A 17,752-nucleotide genomic window follows, 5' to 3' on the forward strand; every position below is an offset into this window, starting at 1 on the left:
CTTGTCGCTGTATGACTGAAACAATGTGTGTACAAGTTCAATAGATTTATGAATTAAAATATTTTTTGATCCCGTGACAACGCACAAGCATTCAGCTAGGACGATGAAAGGATGATTCTTGACCCTCTCATTGACCAACGACAACAAAAGATAAGGAACAGTAATTTTGTGTAGCGTCAAGACAATCTGGTAGATTGGATCGGATTTGACAACCAACAACAATGATAGGAACAGTAAATTTGTTGTTCCGTGGCAACGCACGGGCACGAAGAAATGGGGCCGAGGGGTCTGTTTGACAAACTTTTCAAATTGCGATATTTTTTTCTGAAAATTTGCCAATGAACTGGGCGGGTGACAAGGATTTTGGGGCGGAGAGAGTATTATTTTTGTCAAAATATACTTCAAGTGAAGTGGATTTATCTTACAACTGTCGTGCTTAATGAGTTGGCACCTTGCATCATGCCAAAACCCAATTCTCTTATTCTCTAGCTAGAGTAGGGCTCCTTAAGAAAATATCATACTAATACTTTTGGCACAAAAATAGTGGTAATGACTATCTTTCATATAAGCATGAAATTTGGTGTGCCTTATGTTTATATACACAATGTCAAAGAAAGCTAGAGGGTTATGGTATTGCACGGGCATTCACATTTTGAAAGAATAATAAATGTGTTGGTTAACACATCATACATGTAAAGGTCAAACAAGAAGAGTGGAATCGTTGTTCCTTCTATATTGTTTTCTATACCTCCCAAACAAACAAAGTGAATTTGTTCTTGATATTTTAATGATCTACATATTAACATACCACTTTGTATATGACGCGGCCTCCAGCGAGAAATGTCTTGCTATGATGGAAAGGGGATGGTCCTACAGGAGCAGGGCTCTATCGCGAATGTTTCGCTATGGTGGGAAGGGAAGGGTCTTGTCGAAAAAAGGAAAGGGTGCATTATGGGGTAGGATTTTTGTGTAGAGACCATTTGCCAGAGTTAACATGGCGGATAGTCGAGACAAACACATTTTTCTCTTCCTCATATATGGTTGATTTGTGGAAACGTGGACTATCTAGACGGTTGAATTTTGGGAAGGCCGTTGGGCGCCCTTTGATCTATGAACACACACAAACGCATGAGTGAAAAATGAGTTTCGACATTGAAGATGACCTCAATCACTGATTTGATTCATTTATATGCATAATAACCCGTAGCAACGCACGGACATTTAACTAGTAATAATAATAATAATATACTCCCTCCGTTCCTAAATATAAGTCTTTTAAGATATTTCACTAGGAGTCTACATACGAAGCAAAATGAGTGAATCCATACTTTAAAGTATGTCTATATACATCCGTATGTAGTCCACTAATGAAACTTCTTTAAAGACTTATATTTAGGAACGGAGGGAATACAAGGTAACAATGCAGGAGTATTACACACAAGGAAAGAGAAAACCGTATCATCATGAATGAAAAGATACCAAAAGTAAATCTACATCCACCGGACAGCACACGTTTTACCCACACGCCAAAGCTCTAGGCAGCAGTAGCACACACAGTCACGACAGGCACAGCGCAGTAGCCGCAGCAGCAGCGCCAACAACCAGACCGGGCAGCCAAGCGAATGAAGAACCCCTTCCCCCTCTCCACCCCCACCCCGCGCACACGCCCGCCCACGACTCTGCCCTCTCTCTCCCCCACTTCCGTTCTCGCATCCCCCGTCCGCCTCCATCCTCCGTCCGTCCCTTCCATTTGACCCCGCTCCCCCGTCTCTTCCCCGGCAAAGCTTCGAATTTTCCTTCCTCCCCTATCCCAAGCCTCCCGCTTCCGTGTCCGCGTCTTGGATTCGTCCGCCGCGCAACCAAGAAACCGCGTGCGTGCGTGCGCGCGCGTCGGTCCGGTTCGGTCCGGTCCCGTCCCGTCCCGTCCTTGTTCCTTCCTTGCCGGCCGCTGCTTCCCGCGCATTGCCGCCCCACCCGCGGGATTCCTCCGCCCAATAAGTTTCTTTCCCGGGGACGTTTCTCGGCGGACGGACGGACGGACGGACAGAGGAAAGAAAAAAAAGCCGCGCGCGCTGCCTCGCCGCATGGATCAGGGTCCCCCGCGCTGCCGCCTGGAGCTGGGGTTCCGGGACGCGGGCGCTCAGGGGCGGCGGGGGTTCCGGCCGGTCACCGTCGCCGCGCCGCGGCAGGGCGGGATCTCGGAGCTCTGTTGAGGCGTTCCCGTCAGTTCCTCGTGCGGCTGCCTGGCCTGCTTTTTTTTAGGTAGGTGGGGGCGGTGGAGTCTTTCTTGGTGGGTGGGAGCGCGCCCCAATTTATTGCGAGGCGTTTCTTGGGTTCTCATCTGAAATCCAAGTTCCTCTTGCTCGGTGGGGGAGTCCAGCGATTTCTCCCTGATTCATCCACTGTTTCTTGAGGGCTGAATCTGAAAATTCAGCTCAACAAGTTTAAGGCCAAGAGTTCAGTAATCTCGGCAGTAGGCAAGAGAGCTGAGCCTGCTGAGACCTGGGCAGTAGTAGTAGCCTGGTGTGGCGATCTGGTTCTTGTGTCAAAATGGCACTGGGAAGGAGGAGGAGGAAGCTGGAGAAGCTGAAGCTGAGTGCATTGTACAGCTTCGCGCTCTGCGCCAAGGGCGCCACCGAAGATCACTCCAAGATCGGCACCGCGGGGTTCTCCCGGGTCGTCTACGTCAATGACCCAGACAGGCATGAAGGGGAGGGCTTCAGATACCCCAAAAATGAGGTGTCCACTACAAAGTACTCCTTGGTCACCTTCGTGCCCAAGTCGCTCTTTGAGCAGTTCCGGAGGGTGGCCAACTTCTACTTCCTTGTCTCGGGGATCCTCACGTTGACCCCGCTCGCGCCCTACTCGGCGGTAAGCGCGCTGCTGCCATTGTCGGTCGTGATTACGGCGACCATGCTGAAAGAAGGGGTTGAGGATTGGAGGAGGAAAAAACAGGTACTGTTTCTGTTATCTTCTGTTCAAATCCTACCACAAGTGAATTATATTTAGTAAACTTTCTTCCGACTCATATGAATAGTATGTTGTGATTCCCAAGAACTTAACATGCCTGCTCATAATCCAACCTTTCCAATTGTTGCTTTATGAACCGCTTAACAAAGACGTACAGGGTTTCCTTTTTCTTCATGGTTAGGCGTTCTATTTATTCAGTTGCATTTTGAGATAGCATCTTGAAAGGATTTTTTTTTTGTATGATAAGACGAAGCAGGCATGAATCTAAACCTATTGGAGCTTTCTTTCTGGATCATCCAATGAATAAAAAATGTCTTTTTACTACTCCCTCCGTCCCAAAATTCTTATCTTAGGTTTGTCTAGAAATGGTTGTACCAAAATACTAAAACGTGACTAGATACATTTATATCTAGACAAATCTAAGACAAGAATTTTGAGACGGAGGGAGTATTAAACTGTTAATTTTGAAGTATATAAGATACCACAAATAACTGAAGGTCAGATCACTAGCACAAAAGAAGTACTCCTACAAGAAGTATGGATACAATGGATGTTGACATAATATGCCATGCTTTGTATTTTTAGGGTAATAATATGTGCCACTTAGTTACAACCAAGCTATGAGCTTCCTATCTAAACAATGCCATGAACTACGTCACAAATTACTTTTGTCTCAGCACATTAAATTCCCAGTTATTTCACTTTGCATGAGATCTAGTCATACAATGCCATTGTGAGTCATACTGGATCCGTTCTATCCTAGGCAGCTGATAAACTAATTTAGGAAGAATTTATAATCTCGGTTGTAGCACATGGTTCCGTTGTATCAACTTTTTTTTTTTCTGCGAATAGATAAATGTTCAGTTCTTCTGGATATTAAGGTAATACCATAGCTAAATTAGTTATGAATTTCCATTCATCGACGCAGTACACACATTTGTGATGGACTAGTTGCACCAATATTAATCTTTAATTTTGCTGCATTATCTCTATGATTTAGTTGGTTTGTATGTCTATGTATATTCTCATGCTGTTGATATGCTAAGTTAATATGTGCAATTCTTCATTCAGGACATTGAGCTCAACAATCGAATAGTAAAAGTGCATAGAGGGAATGGCAGTTTTGAAGAGACAAAATGGAAGTATATCAAAATTGGAGATGTGATAAAGGTGGAGAAGGATAATTTCTTTCCTGCTGACTTGATTCTACTTTCATCTAACTATCCGGATGGAATCTGCTATGTGGAGACTATGAACCTTGATGGTGAAACAAATTTGAAAATTAAACAAGCTCTTGAGGTGACATTGGATTTACAAGAGGATGGTAGTTTCACAAGCCTTAGACAAATAATCAAATGCGAAGATCCGAATGCCAATCTTTATTCTTTTATTGGTACTATGGATTATAAAGGCATGCAGCATCCTCTGTCACCCCAACAACTCCTTCTTCGGGACTCAAAGCTGCGGAACACTGATTACATATATGGGGCTGTCATCTTCACAGGTCATGATACAAAAGTGATGCAAAATGCAACTGAGCCACCATCTAAAAGAAGCAAGATTGAGAAAAAAATGGATAACATCATTTACCTGCTGCTATGTTCTTTACTTGGAATTGCTTTACTTGGTTCAGTCTTTTTTGGTATATGGACTAAAGACGATTTAAGGAATGGTGAACCAAAACGGTGGTATCTTCGCCCAGATGATTCGACCGTCTTCTATGACCCGAAACGAGCACCTCTGGCATCCTTTTGTCATCTGTTGACAGCCTTAATGTTGTACAACTACTTTATCCCAATTTCTTTGTACATATCCATTGAGATGGTCAAGATCTTACAGGCTGTATTCATCAACCAGGACATTGAAATGTATGATGAAGAGTCAGATAAGCCAACTCATGCTCGAACCTCAAATCTAAACGAGGAACTAGGTCAAGTTGACACAATTCTCTCTGATAAGACTGGCACATTGACCTGCAACATGATGGAGTTTATCAAGTGTTCGATTGCTGGCACTGCATATGGTCAGTCTGTCACAGAAGTTGAGAAAGCTATGGCCCTGAGGAAAGGAGTGCCACTAGGTGACGAGATAGTAGGTGGAGAGCACAAGGAGAAACAAATCGAGGAGAGTCCTCATGTCAAAGGTTTTAATTTGAAGGATCCGCGTATAATGGATGGAAATTGGGTACATGAACCTAATAAAGATGTCATCAGGGATTTTTTCCGTCTGCTAGCCATCTGCCACACATGCATACCTGAAGTAGATGAAACTAATAAAGTTACATATGAAGCCGAGTCCCCTGATGAAGCTGCATTTGTTATTGCAGCAAGAGAATTAGGGTTTGAGTTTTACAAGAGGACACAGACAAGTATAGTTATTCGTGAACGCAATCCTAACCAGAACGTTGAAGATTATCAGTATAGGTATGCCAAATTTATTTTGTTCATTAAGGAATACTGTTTATTATGTAAATTTGACCTTTAGCATCCTCTTACAGAAAATATGAGCTCCTAAATGTCTTGGAATTCAGTAGCTCACGAAGACGGATGTCTGTGATAGTGAAAGAACCGGAGGGAAGGGTATTACTGTTTAGCAAGGGCGCTGATAGGTAAGTACTCCACATGCTCTAAATATCTGTGTTTTTTCACAATTAACGGGCAAACTTGTATACTGCCTATGGCTTATCTGTCTTCTCCATGTGAACAGTGTGATGTTCAGAAGGCTTGCACCAGATGGAAGAAAATTTGAGGAAGAGACTAAAAAGCACATAAATGAGTATTCTGATTCTGGTCTAAGAACGTTGGTTCTTGCATACCGTGTCTTGGATGAGAAAGAGTACCAGAGCTTCGCTGAAAAATTCAGGACTGCCAAAATATCTGGAAGTGCCGACAGAGATGAACAAATTGGGGAGGCTGCTGACAGCATTGAGCGGGACTTGATTCTTCTTGGTGCTACTGCTGTTGAAGACAAGCTCCAGAAAGGGGTATGCTTTCTATGAGAAGGCTATGTTTTCCAGACTAATTCATTTTACATTTTGAATTGTCATTTTTCATTTGCGTTGATGTGCATTTGTAATCAGGTACCAGAATGCATTGACAAGCTTGCACAAGCAGGAATTAAGATATGGGTGTTGACGGGTGACAAAATGGAGACAGCTATCAATATTGGGTACTTGGTGTATTTTTGCATGGAAATGATCTTTTTAGTACGACTGGATTCTAGAAGTTCAAGCTGATTTTCTTTTTCTAATTCATGTGCTTCTTCAGCTTTGCATGTAGCCTACTTAGACAAGGAATGATACAAATAATCATCACCCTGGAAGCACCTGACATCATTGCATTGGAGAAAAATGGAGACAAAGATTCCATTGCCAAGGTGAATAAATGCTTAATTGCCTCTACTGAATCACTGCCTATGTAATTGTTATTTTTAGATGAGTATATTCACAACAATAATTCGTAAATGTTTACCAAAAAGGAGTTAAGAAAACAGGCATCCAACTTTTACAATCCTACTCTATACGATCAAAACTGTAATAGTTACTTTCTCTTTATTGGCTCTTCAGGCATCAAAGCAAAGTGTTATGGATCAGATAGAGGATGGAATAAAACAAGTCCCAGCCTTGGGTCAGTCCGGCATGGAATCTTTTGCGCTGATAATTGATGGTAAATCATTAACTTATGCTTTGGAAGATGATGTCAAGTTCAAGTTCTTGGATCTTGCTGTCAAGTGTGCATCAGTCATATGCTGCCGATCTTCACCAAAGCAGAAGGCATTGGTGAGCATTTTTCATTTTTGGAAGTCATATTTATATTTTCTTTGTAATTTTCCTAGTGTTATTTCCGAGCATAGTTATTAATCTGTCGCAACTATTGCAGGTTACGAGGCTTGTTAAACATTCACATAAAGTTACCTTAGCAATTGGTGATGGGGCAAATGATGTTGGCATGCTTCAGGAAGCTGACATAGGGGTTGGAATTAGTGGTGTTGAAGGGATGCAGGTTGCTTATTTTGATGCTTTGCAAATTTTGCGAATGTGCTTGTGGTCACTAGAATATATTTTTAACGGTTACTTCTTTCTCTTCACAATGTCTCTCTCAGGCTGTCATGGCAAGTGATATTGCCATCGCCCAATTCCGCTTCCTGGAACGGTTGCTTTTGGTGCATGGACATTGGTGTTACCGACGTATTTCAGTGATGGTATACTTTTATGTTCCTTTGAACAAATAATTCAACTTTCAAAATTCGAGTTCTATGTTGATATTCTCTTTATGATGCAGATATGCTATTTCTTCTACAAGAACGTGACTTTTGGAGTCACCATCTTTCTGTATGAAGCATTTGCATCCTTTTCAGGGAAGCCAGCTTACAATGATTGGTTCTTGTCACTGTATAATGTATTTTTCACCTCCCTTCCTGTCATTGCGTTGGGCGTATTTGATCAGGATGTTTCTTCCCGGCTGTGTTTACAGGTACGTCAATGCCAAACCGTTTGAAAAAGATGCAACCTTTCATGATAGTAGATTGAATTAGGGAAAGTCCATTTCAAATTCCAAATTCTCATGAAACTACTTCATCTTTCTGAGAAAGTACACTGTCTACGTCACTCTGCTCCATATAGAAGCTACATATTTATGTTTTGTTTAAGACAGTTCAAAATTTTACATGTTCTGTATACTTGGTTCATTTGATTAGGTAAGTTTGATGACTTAATGTAGTATTTGCTTTTCATGATTCGATAATTTCCTACTTAATCCAGACAGAACTCTTACCCAAAAGGGCAAAAGGCGTCTCAAGGCTCAAGCCTTCAGTAATCTTATTTGTGCTGTTCTAAGTTCCTTTTTCACTGTTTTCTTGGACAAATGAAGATACCATTCTATCTTTCATACTGTGCAAAATGCAAAAGCTATGCACATTAATTTTAACTTCGTGTAACCTGGCTGTTTTTAAGAAAGTTCTGTTTACATGTTACTCAAACAGTATCCGGAGCTGTACCAAGAAGGTGTGCAGAATGTATTATTCAGCTGGCGTCGAATACTTGGCTGGATGTTTAATGGTGTCGTGAATGCCATCTTAATATTTTTCTTCTGCACCACGGCCCTGAAGGACCAAGCATTTCGTCAGGATGGCCAAGTTGCAGGCTTGGATGCCCTAGGAGCTGCCATGTACACTTGTGTCGTATGGGTCGTCAACTGCCAAATGGCCCTCTCAGTGAACTACTTCACCATAATCCAACACATATTCATATGGGGTAGCATTGCTGTGTGGTACATCTTCCTCATGGTTTATGGTAGTATAGACCCAAAGTACTCCAAGACAGCATACATGGTCTTCATTGAACAGTTGGCCCCAGCGCTATCATATTGGTTGGTGACACTTTTCGTGGTGACGGCCACACTCGTCCCGTACTTCTGCTATGCCGCAATTCAGATCCGTTTCTTTCCAATGTTCCATAACAAGATTCAGTGGAAAAGATACTTGGGGAAGGCTGAAGATCCAGAGGTGGCAAGGCAGTTGTCTTCACGACACCGGTCATCGTCGCACCCAAGGATGGTTGGGATCTCTGCTCGTCGTGACGGCAAGGCTATGCAAGTTAAAAAGGGAACTGATGTAGAGGTTGAAGGATAACATTTTCTCAGTAGATTTTGTGTTTTTGTACAGATTATAGAATGCCATCTCCTGAAAGATGACAGAAAACGGACCGGCTAGGACTTGTGAATATCCTCGGGTTGTTGCTTCTATGGTTCCATGTAGTTCATCCAGTTCAGAGGATAGAGCTAGATCACAGAATTTCGTAGATAGTAGGCCACAAGAAGAAGAAGAGAAGACCTGCTGTAAAGTTCATTTAGCAATTTAAGGCTGTGTGTGTGTGTGTGTGTGTGTGTGTGTTTCCCCTTCTCTTTTGCTCTTACACCCGTTTATGCGTGTGCTCTGATGCAGAATTTCACTTTGTTTCATGGCTTTTGCAACATATCTGTTGTCCCTCTGTTTTACTGTAAGATGATAATGCTATGGTTTAAAATGAGATAATTGCACTGCATTTCTCAGAAACAGATTCTTTCAGTGCTTAAATGCAACCATCTGATATGAAATTGCTTGAAGACAACCTCATGATACATTCAAATAATCTTCAGCCTCATAAGTGTGACAACAAATAAAGAAGTGGTAGGATTTCAAGCACCTCATTTGCATTGATGGCTGGAAATTTCCATGTTAATTCGGATGAAAGGAATGCATCTACAAAATCTCTCGCTAATTAAGAGGAAAAAAGATCCTGCTAGTAATTATTATGATGTTACAATCGTGTATAGCACGAGTAGTATCTTGTTTCTTTATTGGTCTCTCCTATCATACAGTTATACTAACCTGCAAGCTGCAGCAAAGAGGAGCAGGAGGCTGAAGCCGATCTATCGTTCACGGCTCAGGCAGCGGCATCGCCGGCGGCGGCTTGGCCTCCTCCTCGGCCGGCCTGACGGGCCGCCGAGGCGGCTGCCACCACCAGCATCTCCGGCGGCCGGCGAGCCTGGTGCAGTCGTACCACTCGTCAGGCCCCTGCGCGTGCGCCGCGCACACCCGGCCGAAGAAGCAGGACAGGGCGGTGAGCAGCAGCACGGCCGCGAGCACCCCGACGAACGGGCCGACGGAGCCCCGCTGGTGGGCGGCGGCCGCCCCGGACACCTGGTAGTCCGGCAATGGGATCGCCGGCGTGGCGGTCGCCATTGCTGAACGGAGACACGGCGGTGGTGTTGGTGGCCGGAGCTAGCGGCGGCGAGCGCTTGTTGGACTTGGACGGGGTGAGGGAGGGGGGCATGGGTGGAGTGCAAGGAATGGAATGGGCAAAAGCGTCACTTGCTTTCGAAATTTATATATAGAGGATAGTGCCATTGGAGAGGATAGGAAAACAATAAAGGCCAGGAAAAAAGAAGGAAAGGGTTGAGGGGTAGCTTTGTGGAAGATTTAAGTGGACGCCAACATGGAAAGAATGGAGAAGAAAGCAGAGCCAATCATGGGGTCCATGTCATGTATCCTCCTACAACCTTACGACGTCTAAGCTTTATGGAATACTGGCATTTCGTTAATGGCTAAAATGTTCTTAGTGGAAGGGTTGCCGCAAAACCGCAATAAGTGGGTGAGTGTTGTTAAAGACTGTGTTTGTTCCTCTTCCTTGAAACGATTTTCACGAACCTCGAGATGCCAAAAGAATCGACTTATCAAGTTGAGGCATTTCGATTTGGATTTCAAAAGACTTTGCACCGTACTTTTGCGTATTTTAGATACACTCGTTTCAACGATAGTTAATTCCGGACGAAGGGAGTATGTTGGATGGTGTACGTGTCCGCCGAAAAAAGAGAAAGGAACTGTTCTCTTCTGGTGCTGATCTGATCATCTAATGATTTGTGGAGCATGCCGGGAAGAACCTCTTTGGATGACCATGGATCAACCGAAAAACTAAAGGGAAAAGGAGGCCGATCACTAGTTTATTTCTAGTTAAGAGTTGAAGCTGCTTTGCTTGTAAACGTTGCCATTCTTGACCCTTCCAAAGCACTGCTTTCCACAGACAGAATTTAAGCTAATGACATCATCTTCAGATATGGATCATCGATGAGTGACAATGTTTCTTTGTTGGTTTGTCGCGGCTGATTGTACCTGATGAGTCAACAATGTTTTTTGTCTATTTTGCTCAGCCTGGAAGACGCAATGGTACCTATTTGTCTGATTGGCAGGGTAGGGGCGCTGCCTGCACGATCGGCATCTTTTAAGCTTTCTCGCCATGGATGGGGGTTTGAGGTATCCTAAGGATTAAAGCTGACTCAGAGAGGTCATCAATGTTGATTGCTTAACGGGCAAGGTTACTCGCCTTTGTCCAGCTCCTCAGGTTCTACCTCATTTCCCAACTTACAGTGCTGTACCTGTACGTCAGCTTTACAAAGTAGCACTCATCATGCACTAACATGTTTGCATCCTCATGCACTAAATCGAATTCATATTTCTTATAAGTCGTAATACAAAAATGTATCCCAGTCAGCAAGAGGGACTGTGGTATGATCGTGGGAGAAGAAGCCCTTGCTCCAACCCCAACAAATGTCCTTTCTACAGCTATGAAGACCAATCACAGTCTTACCAAATTTATTGTTTGTAAAATATGATCTCACATGGAAGATTATATGTCCAAAGGTTATGCCATGGAGTAAATAAATATATACTCCCCCGTTTTTAAATATAAATCCTTTTACAGATTTTATTAGGGACTACATACGAAGCAAAATGAATAAATCTATACTTTAAAGTATTCTATATACTACATCCGTATAGTTTTCTAGTTAAATTTCTAAAAAGACTTATATTTAAAAACGAAGGAATGAATATCCCATCAACCATTTTCTACATGCACTGGCGGAGCTTAGGCCCTGTTTGGTTCCAAATAAGTCACCAACTTATAAGTTAAAAAGTGCAAAAGGTGACTTATTTTGCCAAACAGGTCCAACTTATAAGTCACCCTAACTTATAAGTCATAAGTTGCTCCACCCCAACTTAAAACTTATAAGTCACTTACTTTTGGGTGGGTCCCACCACTTTTTCAGCCAGCCCACCCGTGACCACGCCCCCCACGCACCGCGCACGGCGCACCCCACGCCTTCCCATCGCGCATCGCATCGCAGGCACCGCGCACCGCGCACCCCACGCCTCCATCGCGAGCTCGCCGCCGCCGCCCTCCATCGCGAGCTCGCCCCGGCCGGATCCGCTCGCCTCCATCGCGAGCTCGCCGCCGCCGCCCTCCATCGCGAGCTCGCCGCCGCCGCCCTCCATCGCGAGCTCGCCCCGGCCGGATCCGCTCGCCTCCATCGCGAGCTCGCCGCTGCCGCCCTCCATCGCGAGCTCGCCCCGGCCGGATCAGCCCACCGGCAGGACTCGCCCACCGCGCACCCCATCCCTCCCCATCGCGCACCCCAGGTCTCGCCGCCGTCGCCCTCCATCGCGAGCTCGTCCCGGCCGGAATCCTTCCGATCCAGCACGCCGCCGCCCGGATCCGCTCGCCTCCGCCTGGATCCGCTCGCCTCCTCCACTCGCCGCCCGGTCTCCACCATGGCCGGTAGGAGCTTCGCCGCCCGGCGACTGGAGGCCTGGGCGCGGCGACTGAAGCCTTGGGCGCGGCGACTGGAGCACTGGGCGCGGCGACTGGAGCCCTGGGCGAGGCGACTGGAGGCCCGAGGCGGCGGCGTTTCCTGCCCTGTCGAAGTACCAGCGTTTCCTGCCCTGTCGGCGTTCTGCAGTCCCAGGAGGCCCCTCCCCGTCGACGCAGCGGCATGCTGGAAGCGAAGAATGGCGAAAAAAAACCAGGATGGAAATGTGTGGTCAGGTGACTTATAAGTCACGTGACAACCAAACAGCCGTGACTTATAAGTCACTGGTTTTAAGTCACCTGACTTATTGGAACCAAACAGGGTCTTAGTGCATGGCTCCGGGGGCCACCGCCCCCCCAGGTTTGGGCACATTTGTGAAGAAATTTTTTCCAGGCTAGTTAAATTAAAAGAAATAGCATGCCCGGGGAATTTTTTTCCAGACTAGTTAAATTAGAAGAAATAGCATGATGCCCCAGATCCTTCCCCCACGCCGTCGGAGTTATTACAATTTTAACCCGAAGTGTTGAAAAGTGCAAACCTTAACTTCGGCTGTACAAGGCCGTTCCTTCAAACTCGGCCAAACAAGTTGCTCCTTCAAACTCTTCTTTTGTTTTGGGGGAATAAACTCCTTCAAACCAGAGTTAATAAATTGCTCAACTGGATGGTGCTTCGGTTGGTGTTAACCGCGACAGATCCTTCCACAAAGTGTTGCGGTCTTGCATTGTCCAACTTACACGTCCAATATACTCTTTGGACATACTGAATGAATGCTATATTGCAGTTACCTAAGAGACATAATTGCCTAAAATTTATGATTCATTACAATGTTGTTGCTGATGAATGTATTGAGAACTCGGAAATCATTGAAACATGTGCCAAAATCACTAAAACAAGAAATAAATAATGAAAGCAAATATAGATGATGAAAACCATGAAAAAGAGCGCTAATGTATGGTCCGTTCGTCTTTTTCTTTGTGCGGAGTAGCCTCTGTTATGGCGGTAAAGTTAATAAAAAAGGAGATCCTTAGTAAACTAAAAAGACAACTCTAATATTATTTTTATTATAAATATGCCTTAGAGATAATACTAATTTTTTTTTTCATGTTGTAATTAACACTTGTTTTTTGTGCTATAACTGCAATGATTCTTGAATATGAGATCCAAAGGCAATCTCACTTGCATGTGTGAAATATAAACGCAAAATAAGTTTCTAGTCTCGCCTCTAGCTCATGTGTGAATAGGGCATTGTTAACTATGGATGTATGCATCACTCAATAAAGAGGTCCGGGGTTATCCTTCTTTCCAAAAAAGGCCGTTGTTAAAGTCACAAGGTTGCAGACAACAATAAGAGCACATTGTTATCAAAACAATGATGTTGTACGGACTCAATCAAATGGTATTACGAGAACACATCGTTACATTGTTATTAGTATTATCATACAAGTGTTAACATATATACTCACTTTCTTAGGTCATGAGAGTATCAAACACCTTCATGCTGGATGGTATGCTTTGAGGTTCGTCATACCTTACTTGTAATAAGGTAATTATGACGACAACTTTTGGATACATAGAAAAAGTGTGTCAATGCACTTGATAATTCAAGATTAAGATTTGCTCCTCGACAACATGTACTTGAGCACATACACTCATTGCTACTAACACATCTACGCACACTCTATCCATATCAGAGATTAAGAAAACACAAAGTATAAGGAAGAAAAAAAAAGAAATCAAATAAAAATGATGAAAAAGGAAAATACAAAAAGAAAAGATAGAGGAGACAAATCTACACCAACATGCGCAATAGCGAGCGGACTGCGTTAATGGGGGAAATTGAGGATTCACCCCACCTTTGCTTCAGTAATGCTACACATACATAGGTTTACAGGAATTTGACAGGCAGGTGGATTTCAATTGGAGATTAAGGGGGGACGAGGGTCTCACCCCCTTGAAAATCAGGGAAAAGAGGTTAGTTAGAAAAAATAAATCCTAGTCAGCGTGTAACCCTTTGTAAGTCTTTGTATGTTTAGTATTTTTGCCTTTGCTTGCACTTCTAGGATTTGCCCTTGTTTTCATTTACATTGATCTTTTGCCACACCTTTGGCAGAAACTTGATGATTTGCCCCTGGCAAGATGGGCCCACTATGAAATGTCCAAACTGTCCCTGCCCTGTCCACCCCGAGCGAGCACATCTTGACCTGGGTGGTGATGGAGCTCCTGCCTCCGCTGTTGCTCCGGTGGAGGTGGCCGTGGCTCTGCCCCGCCGGCCTTGTTGCTCGTATGGCGCGGAAAATATGGGCCTCTCCAAGCATGGCGCTGGAGGCGAGCGCGGGTGACGGGATGAGGCGACGACGAGGTAGCGCGCGTGGCGCCCAGGCTTTACCTACATCCACCGGTCGCTCATGGAGCACCTTCTTGGGGAGAGGAGTAGAAGCCACCGGTCACTCATGGAGCACCTTCTTGGGGAGAGGAGCAGAAGCTGGCGACACCTCGAAGCCGACGGCCAGCGAATGTGTGCCTCGACGCGCCTGTGTGTGTTGTGTGCGTGCGTGCTCTAGCACCTGGGCATGTGCGATGTGTGTTAGGCATGCGTGTGCAGTGTGCTTGGCGTGCATGTGTTCGTGTGTGCTCTGTGTGAGTTGTGTGTGCGCGTGCTCTAGCACCTGGGCACCCGACTGTTGCTGCTGCTACTACTGCATGCATGGAGAAGGACGGAGCTCGCTCCCCTCGCTGAGCTCTACATGGCCAACCACCATCGTCCCCGGGCTGCTCGGACCATGGACGACACCCTCTGCACGCCAACAAGTGGGCTGCTCCAATTTGTTGTGTAATCTCAAACCGAGTAGAAAGTCCAAATCAACAAATTTTTAGCAAACTTGTGGCAAACGATCAACTACAAGGAAAAGGAGGGAAAATCCTAGAAGTGTAAGCAAAGGTGGGGCAAATCCTCAAATCCCTCCCGCGTTAATGGGTCGTCCTGATAGTCGCCGGTTGTAGGCAATTCCTAATAGGAATTGGTATAGAAAAAACATAGCACTCATGTTTCCTAGATTTGGTAACCAAAACATGAGGACTAGCTAACCAACGGTTACCCCTTGCGGGACTCCCATATGTATCACTTTTTTTTACCAGAAACATGTCAAGTGGTGCATCCAGCCGCCACCGTGTGTTACATGTCATGCATTCTGTCTAAAATGTATGGTCTATGGCTAGCTAGAAATAATGCTAGAGAAGGAAGACATATTGTGCAGTCAGGTGAAATAATTGCTTCAGTTAGGGTGCAGCTAACGGACTGGAAAAATACTCATGAAACAAAGGCGTCTCTTCAGGAGCCATAACCTGTTCAGAAGTGGGAAACCCCTGCTAATGGATGGGTAAAGATCAACTCCGATGGTGCAGTTTCAAGACATGGGGAAAACGGAGGTGGAGGGGCGGTGTTCAGAGATCACAATGGGGGTTTCATACTAGGGATGTGCCATTTTCTCCCAAACATTAGTGATCCGAAGGCGGTGGAAGTTATGGCCTGTAAGCAGGCACTTCAGGTGGCTGTTGACAGGAAACAGAAATTTTCAGCGTATTCATGTGGAGCTAGATAACAAGGAGGTGGTGCGGCAAATTAACCAAACCTCCAACGATTTATCAGCTCTGGGACATTGTGTACGGGAAATCAAGGAGCTGCTACGATCAAGGCTGGAAGCCAAGGTAACGTGGGTTCGTCGATCCGGGAATGGTGTTGCGCACAAGCTTGCTAAAGTTGTTGTAGGTGACAATAGGTCACAGATTTGGGTGGGTTCACCACGAGACTTTCTTTTAAGTGTAATTTCCGATGAGATCCCTAGTGCGGTTTAAATAAAAAGCGGCATTATTCTCTTAAAAAATGCACTCTCTCTAGATTTTGTTTGCGTTTTTGTGTTTTAGATGTTTCTCGTGACTTTTTGGTTTTGCCTGTTTTAAAGTTTTGGAGACTTTTTTTTGCTGAAGAACATATGTATTTCTCGAAAATAAACTATGTGCTTCCATGAGAAGCATAGATTTGCTTCCGTAAAAAGAATGCTTCTATTAAAAAAACACAACATGTGCTTCTACGAGTAGCACAATCTATACTTCCACAAGAAGGTGAAAACTGGAAAAAGGGAAAAACACAACCTGTCTTTTCTTAGAAAAAAATGAAAATCTGCACCATGCTTTCGGATTCTGGTTTTTTGTTCCGTTTTTTTGGGATTAGTTTTATTTGCCTTATTTGTTTATTTTTTTTCATTTTTTGCATTAGTTGTTCTGTTCCTTGTTTATGTTTCTTCTTGAAAAAAGTTCAGCGAAACTTATTAACATGGGATCTATTTTTCGCAGATCTCGATGCAAGAAATCCAACAATAAAAACGGTTTGATACTTAAGCACACGAGTTCAACAGATTAAATGTTATAAATAAACGAATCTACAGGAAAAAAATCAAGTTACGACAAGTGACACACATGTAATGCATCACTTGTGAGCGCTAGAGAAGTTTTTTTTAACAAATAACCCTTTAGGTTTTTAGGGGTAAATAACCTTTGAGGTAGTTTTTTTCTGAGACAATCTCGCGAAGCTTTATTCAACCATCATAAAGTTTACATGGACAAAAGGAATACCATCGGCCTGGCCTAACCAAACATGTCGGCAATGCCCTAACAACAACCCATGCTTTGCTAGATTGTGAGTCTCAACTTTTATTTCTGCGCAAAAACAACACCATGGCAATTCTGCTGAAAACAACGTTAGTCCGGGTTAGTTCCATTAAAATCATGCAAATTAGAGTCTAAAACAAGGGCAAATGAGTTCGGAAAAGTAGATACGATGGAGACGTATCAACTCACCCAAGCTTAAAGCCTTGCTTGTCCTCAAGCAATGCAGTTGACAAACTGAAAGAGACAAAAGAAAAACTTTTACGAACTCTGTTTGATCTTGTTGTTGCAACTATGTCTAGCTCATAACCAGAATTTCACCAAGATCATAAGCAAACCACAAAAGCAAATAACACCTAGGTCTCACGGTAAACTCATATCAATGGCATAATCAACTAGCGAGCAAATAATAATAAGTCTCAAACATCAACACTTCAATCAAAACAATCATGAAGCAGTATGAACAGATGGTATCTCGCTAGCTCTTTCTGAGACCGCAAAACATAAATGCAGAGCACGTTCAAAGACCAAGGGCTGACTAAACATTGTAATTCATGGCAAAGAAGATCCAGTCACGGTCATACTCAACACAGTTAAAAGCAAAACATAAAAATGACAGAGATGCTCTCTAGTTGGTGCTTTTATAAGAAGAGGATGACTCAACAGGAACGTAAATAGACAGGCCCTTTGCAAAGGGAAGCATTGATTTGCAGAGGTGCCACAACTCAAGCTTTGAAAACAGAGATAATAATTTTGGGTGGCATGCTTTCATTGTCAACGCAATGACTAAGAGTTCTCACCATCTTCCATGCTACACATGCTATAGGCGGTTCCCAAACAGAAAAGTAAAGTTTTGACTCCCCCTCCACCGATCAATCACACTCCATGACTAGCCGAATACTCGGGTGCCATCCATACCAACATCAATCCAGGGGGAGTTTTGTTTGCAATTATCTTTTCGATTTGAGCATGGAACTGGGAATTCCAATTACCGCCTC

The 17,752-nt window shown here is 44.0% G+C and overlaps 1 protein-coding gene across 1 annotated transcript; it reads left to right on the forward strand.

Annotated features, from left to right (window-relative positions):
• Positions 1 to 1,646: 1,646 nt before the first annotated feature.
• Positions 1,647 to 9,021, forward strand: LOC123412916 (putative phospholipid-transporting ATPase 9). Its single transcript, XM_045105875.1, has 11 exons — positions 1,647 to 2,955; positions 4,042 to 5,393; positions 5,468 to 5,578; positions 5,677 to 5,953; positions 6,050 to 6,138; positions 6,237 to 6,345; positions 6,536 to 6,748; positions 6,849 to 6,971; positions 7,072 to 7,170; positions 7,251 to 7,442; positions 7,951 to 9,021. Exons 1-11 carry the CDS (start codon positions 2,551 to 2,553, stop codon positions 8,596 to 8,598), a joined length of 3,618 nt encoding a protein of 1,205 aa, XP_044961810.1. The 5' UTR covers positions 1,647 to 2,550; the 3' UTR covers positions 8,599 to 9,021.
• Positions 9,022 to 17,752: the final 8,731 nt, after the last annotated feature.

Source organism: Hordeum vulgare, chromosome 7H, assembly GCF_904849725.1.
Source record: "Hordeum vulgare subsp. vulgare chromosome 7H, MorexV3_pseudomolecules_assembly, whole genome shotgun sequence".
NCBI classification, from domain to species: Eukaryota; Viridiplantae; Streptophyta; class Magnoliopsida; order Poales; family Poaceae; genus Hordeum; species Hordeum vulgare.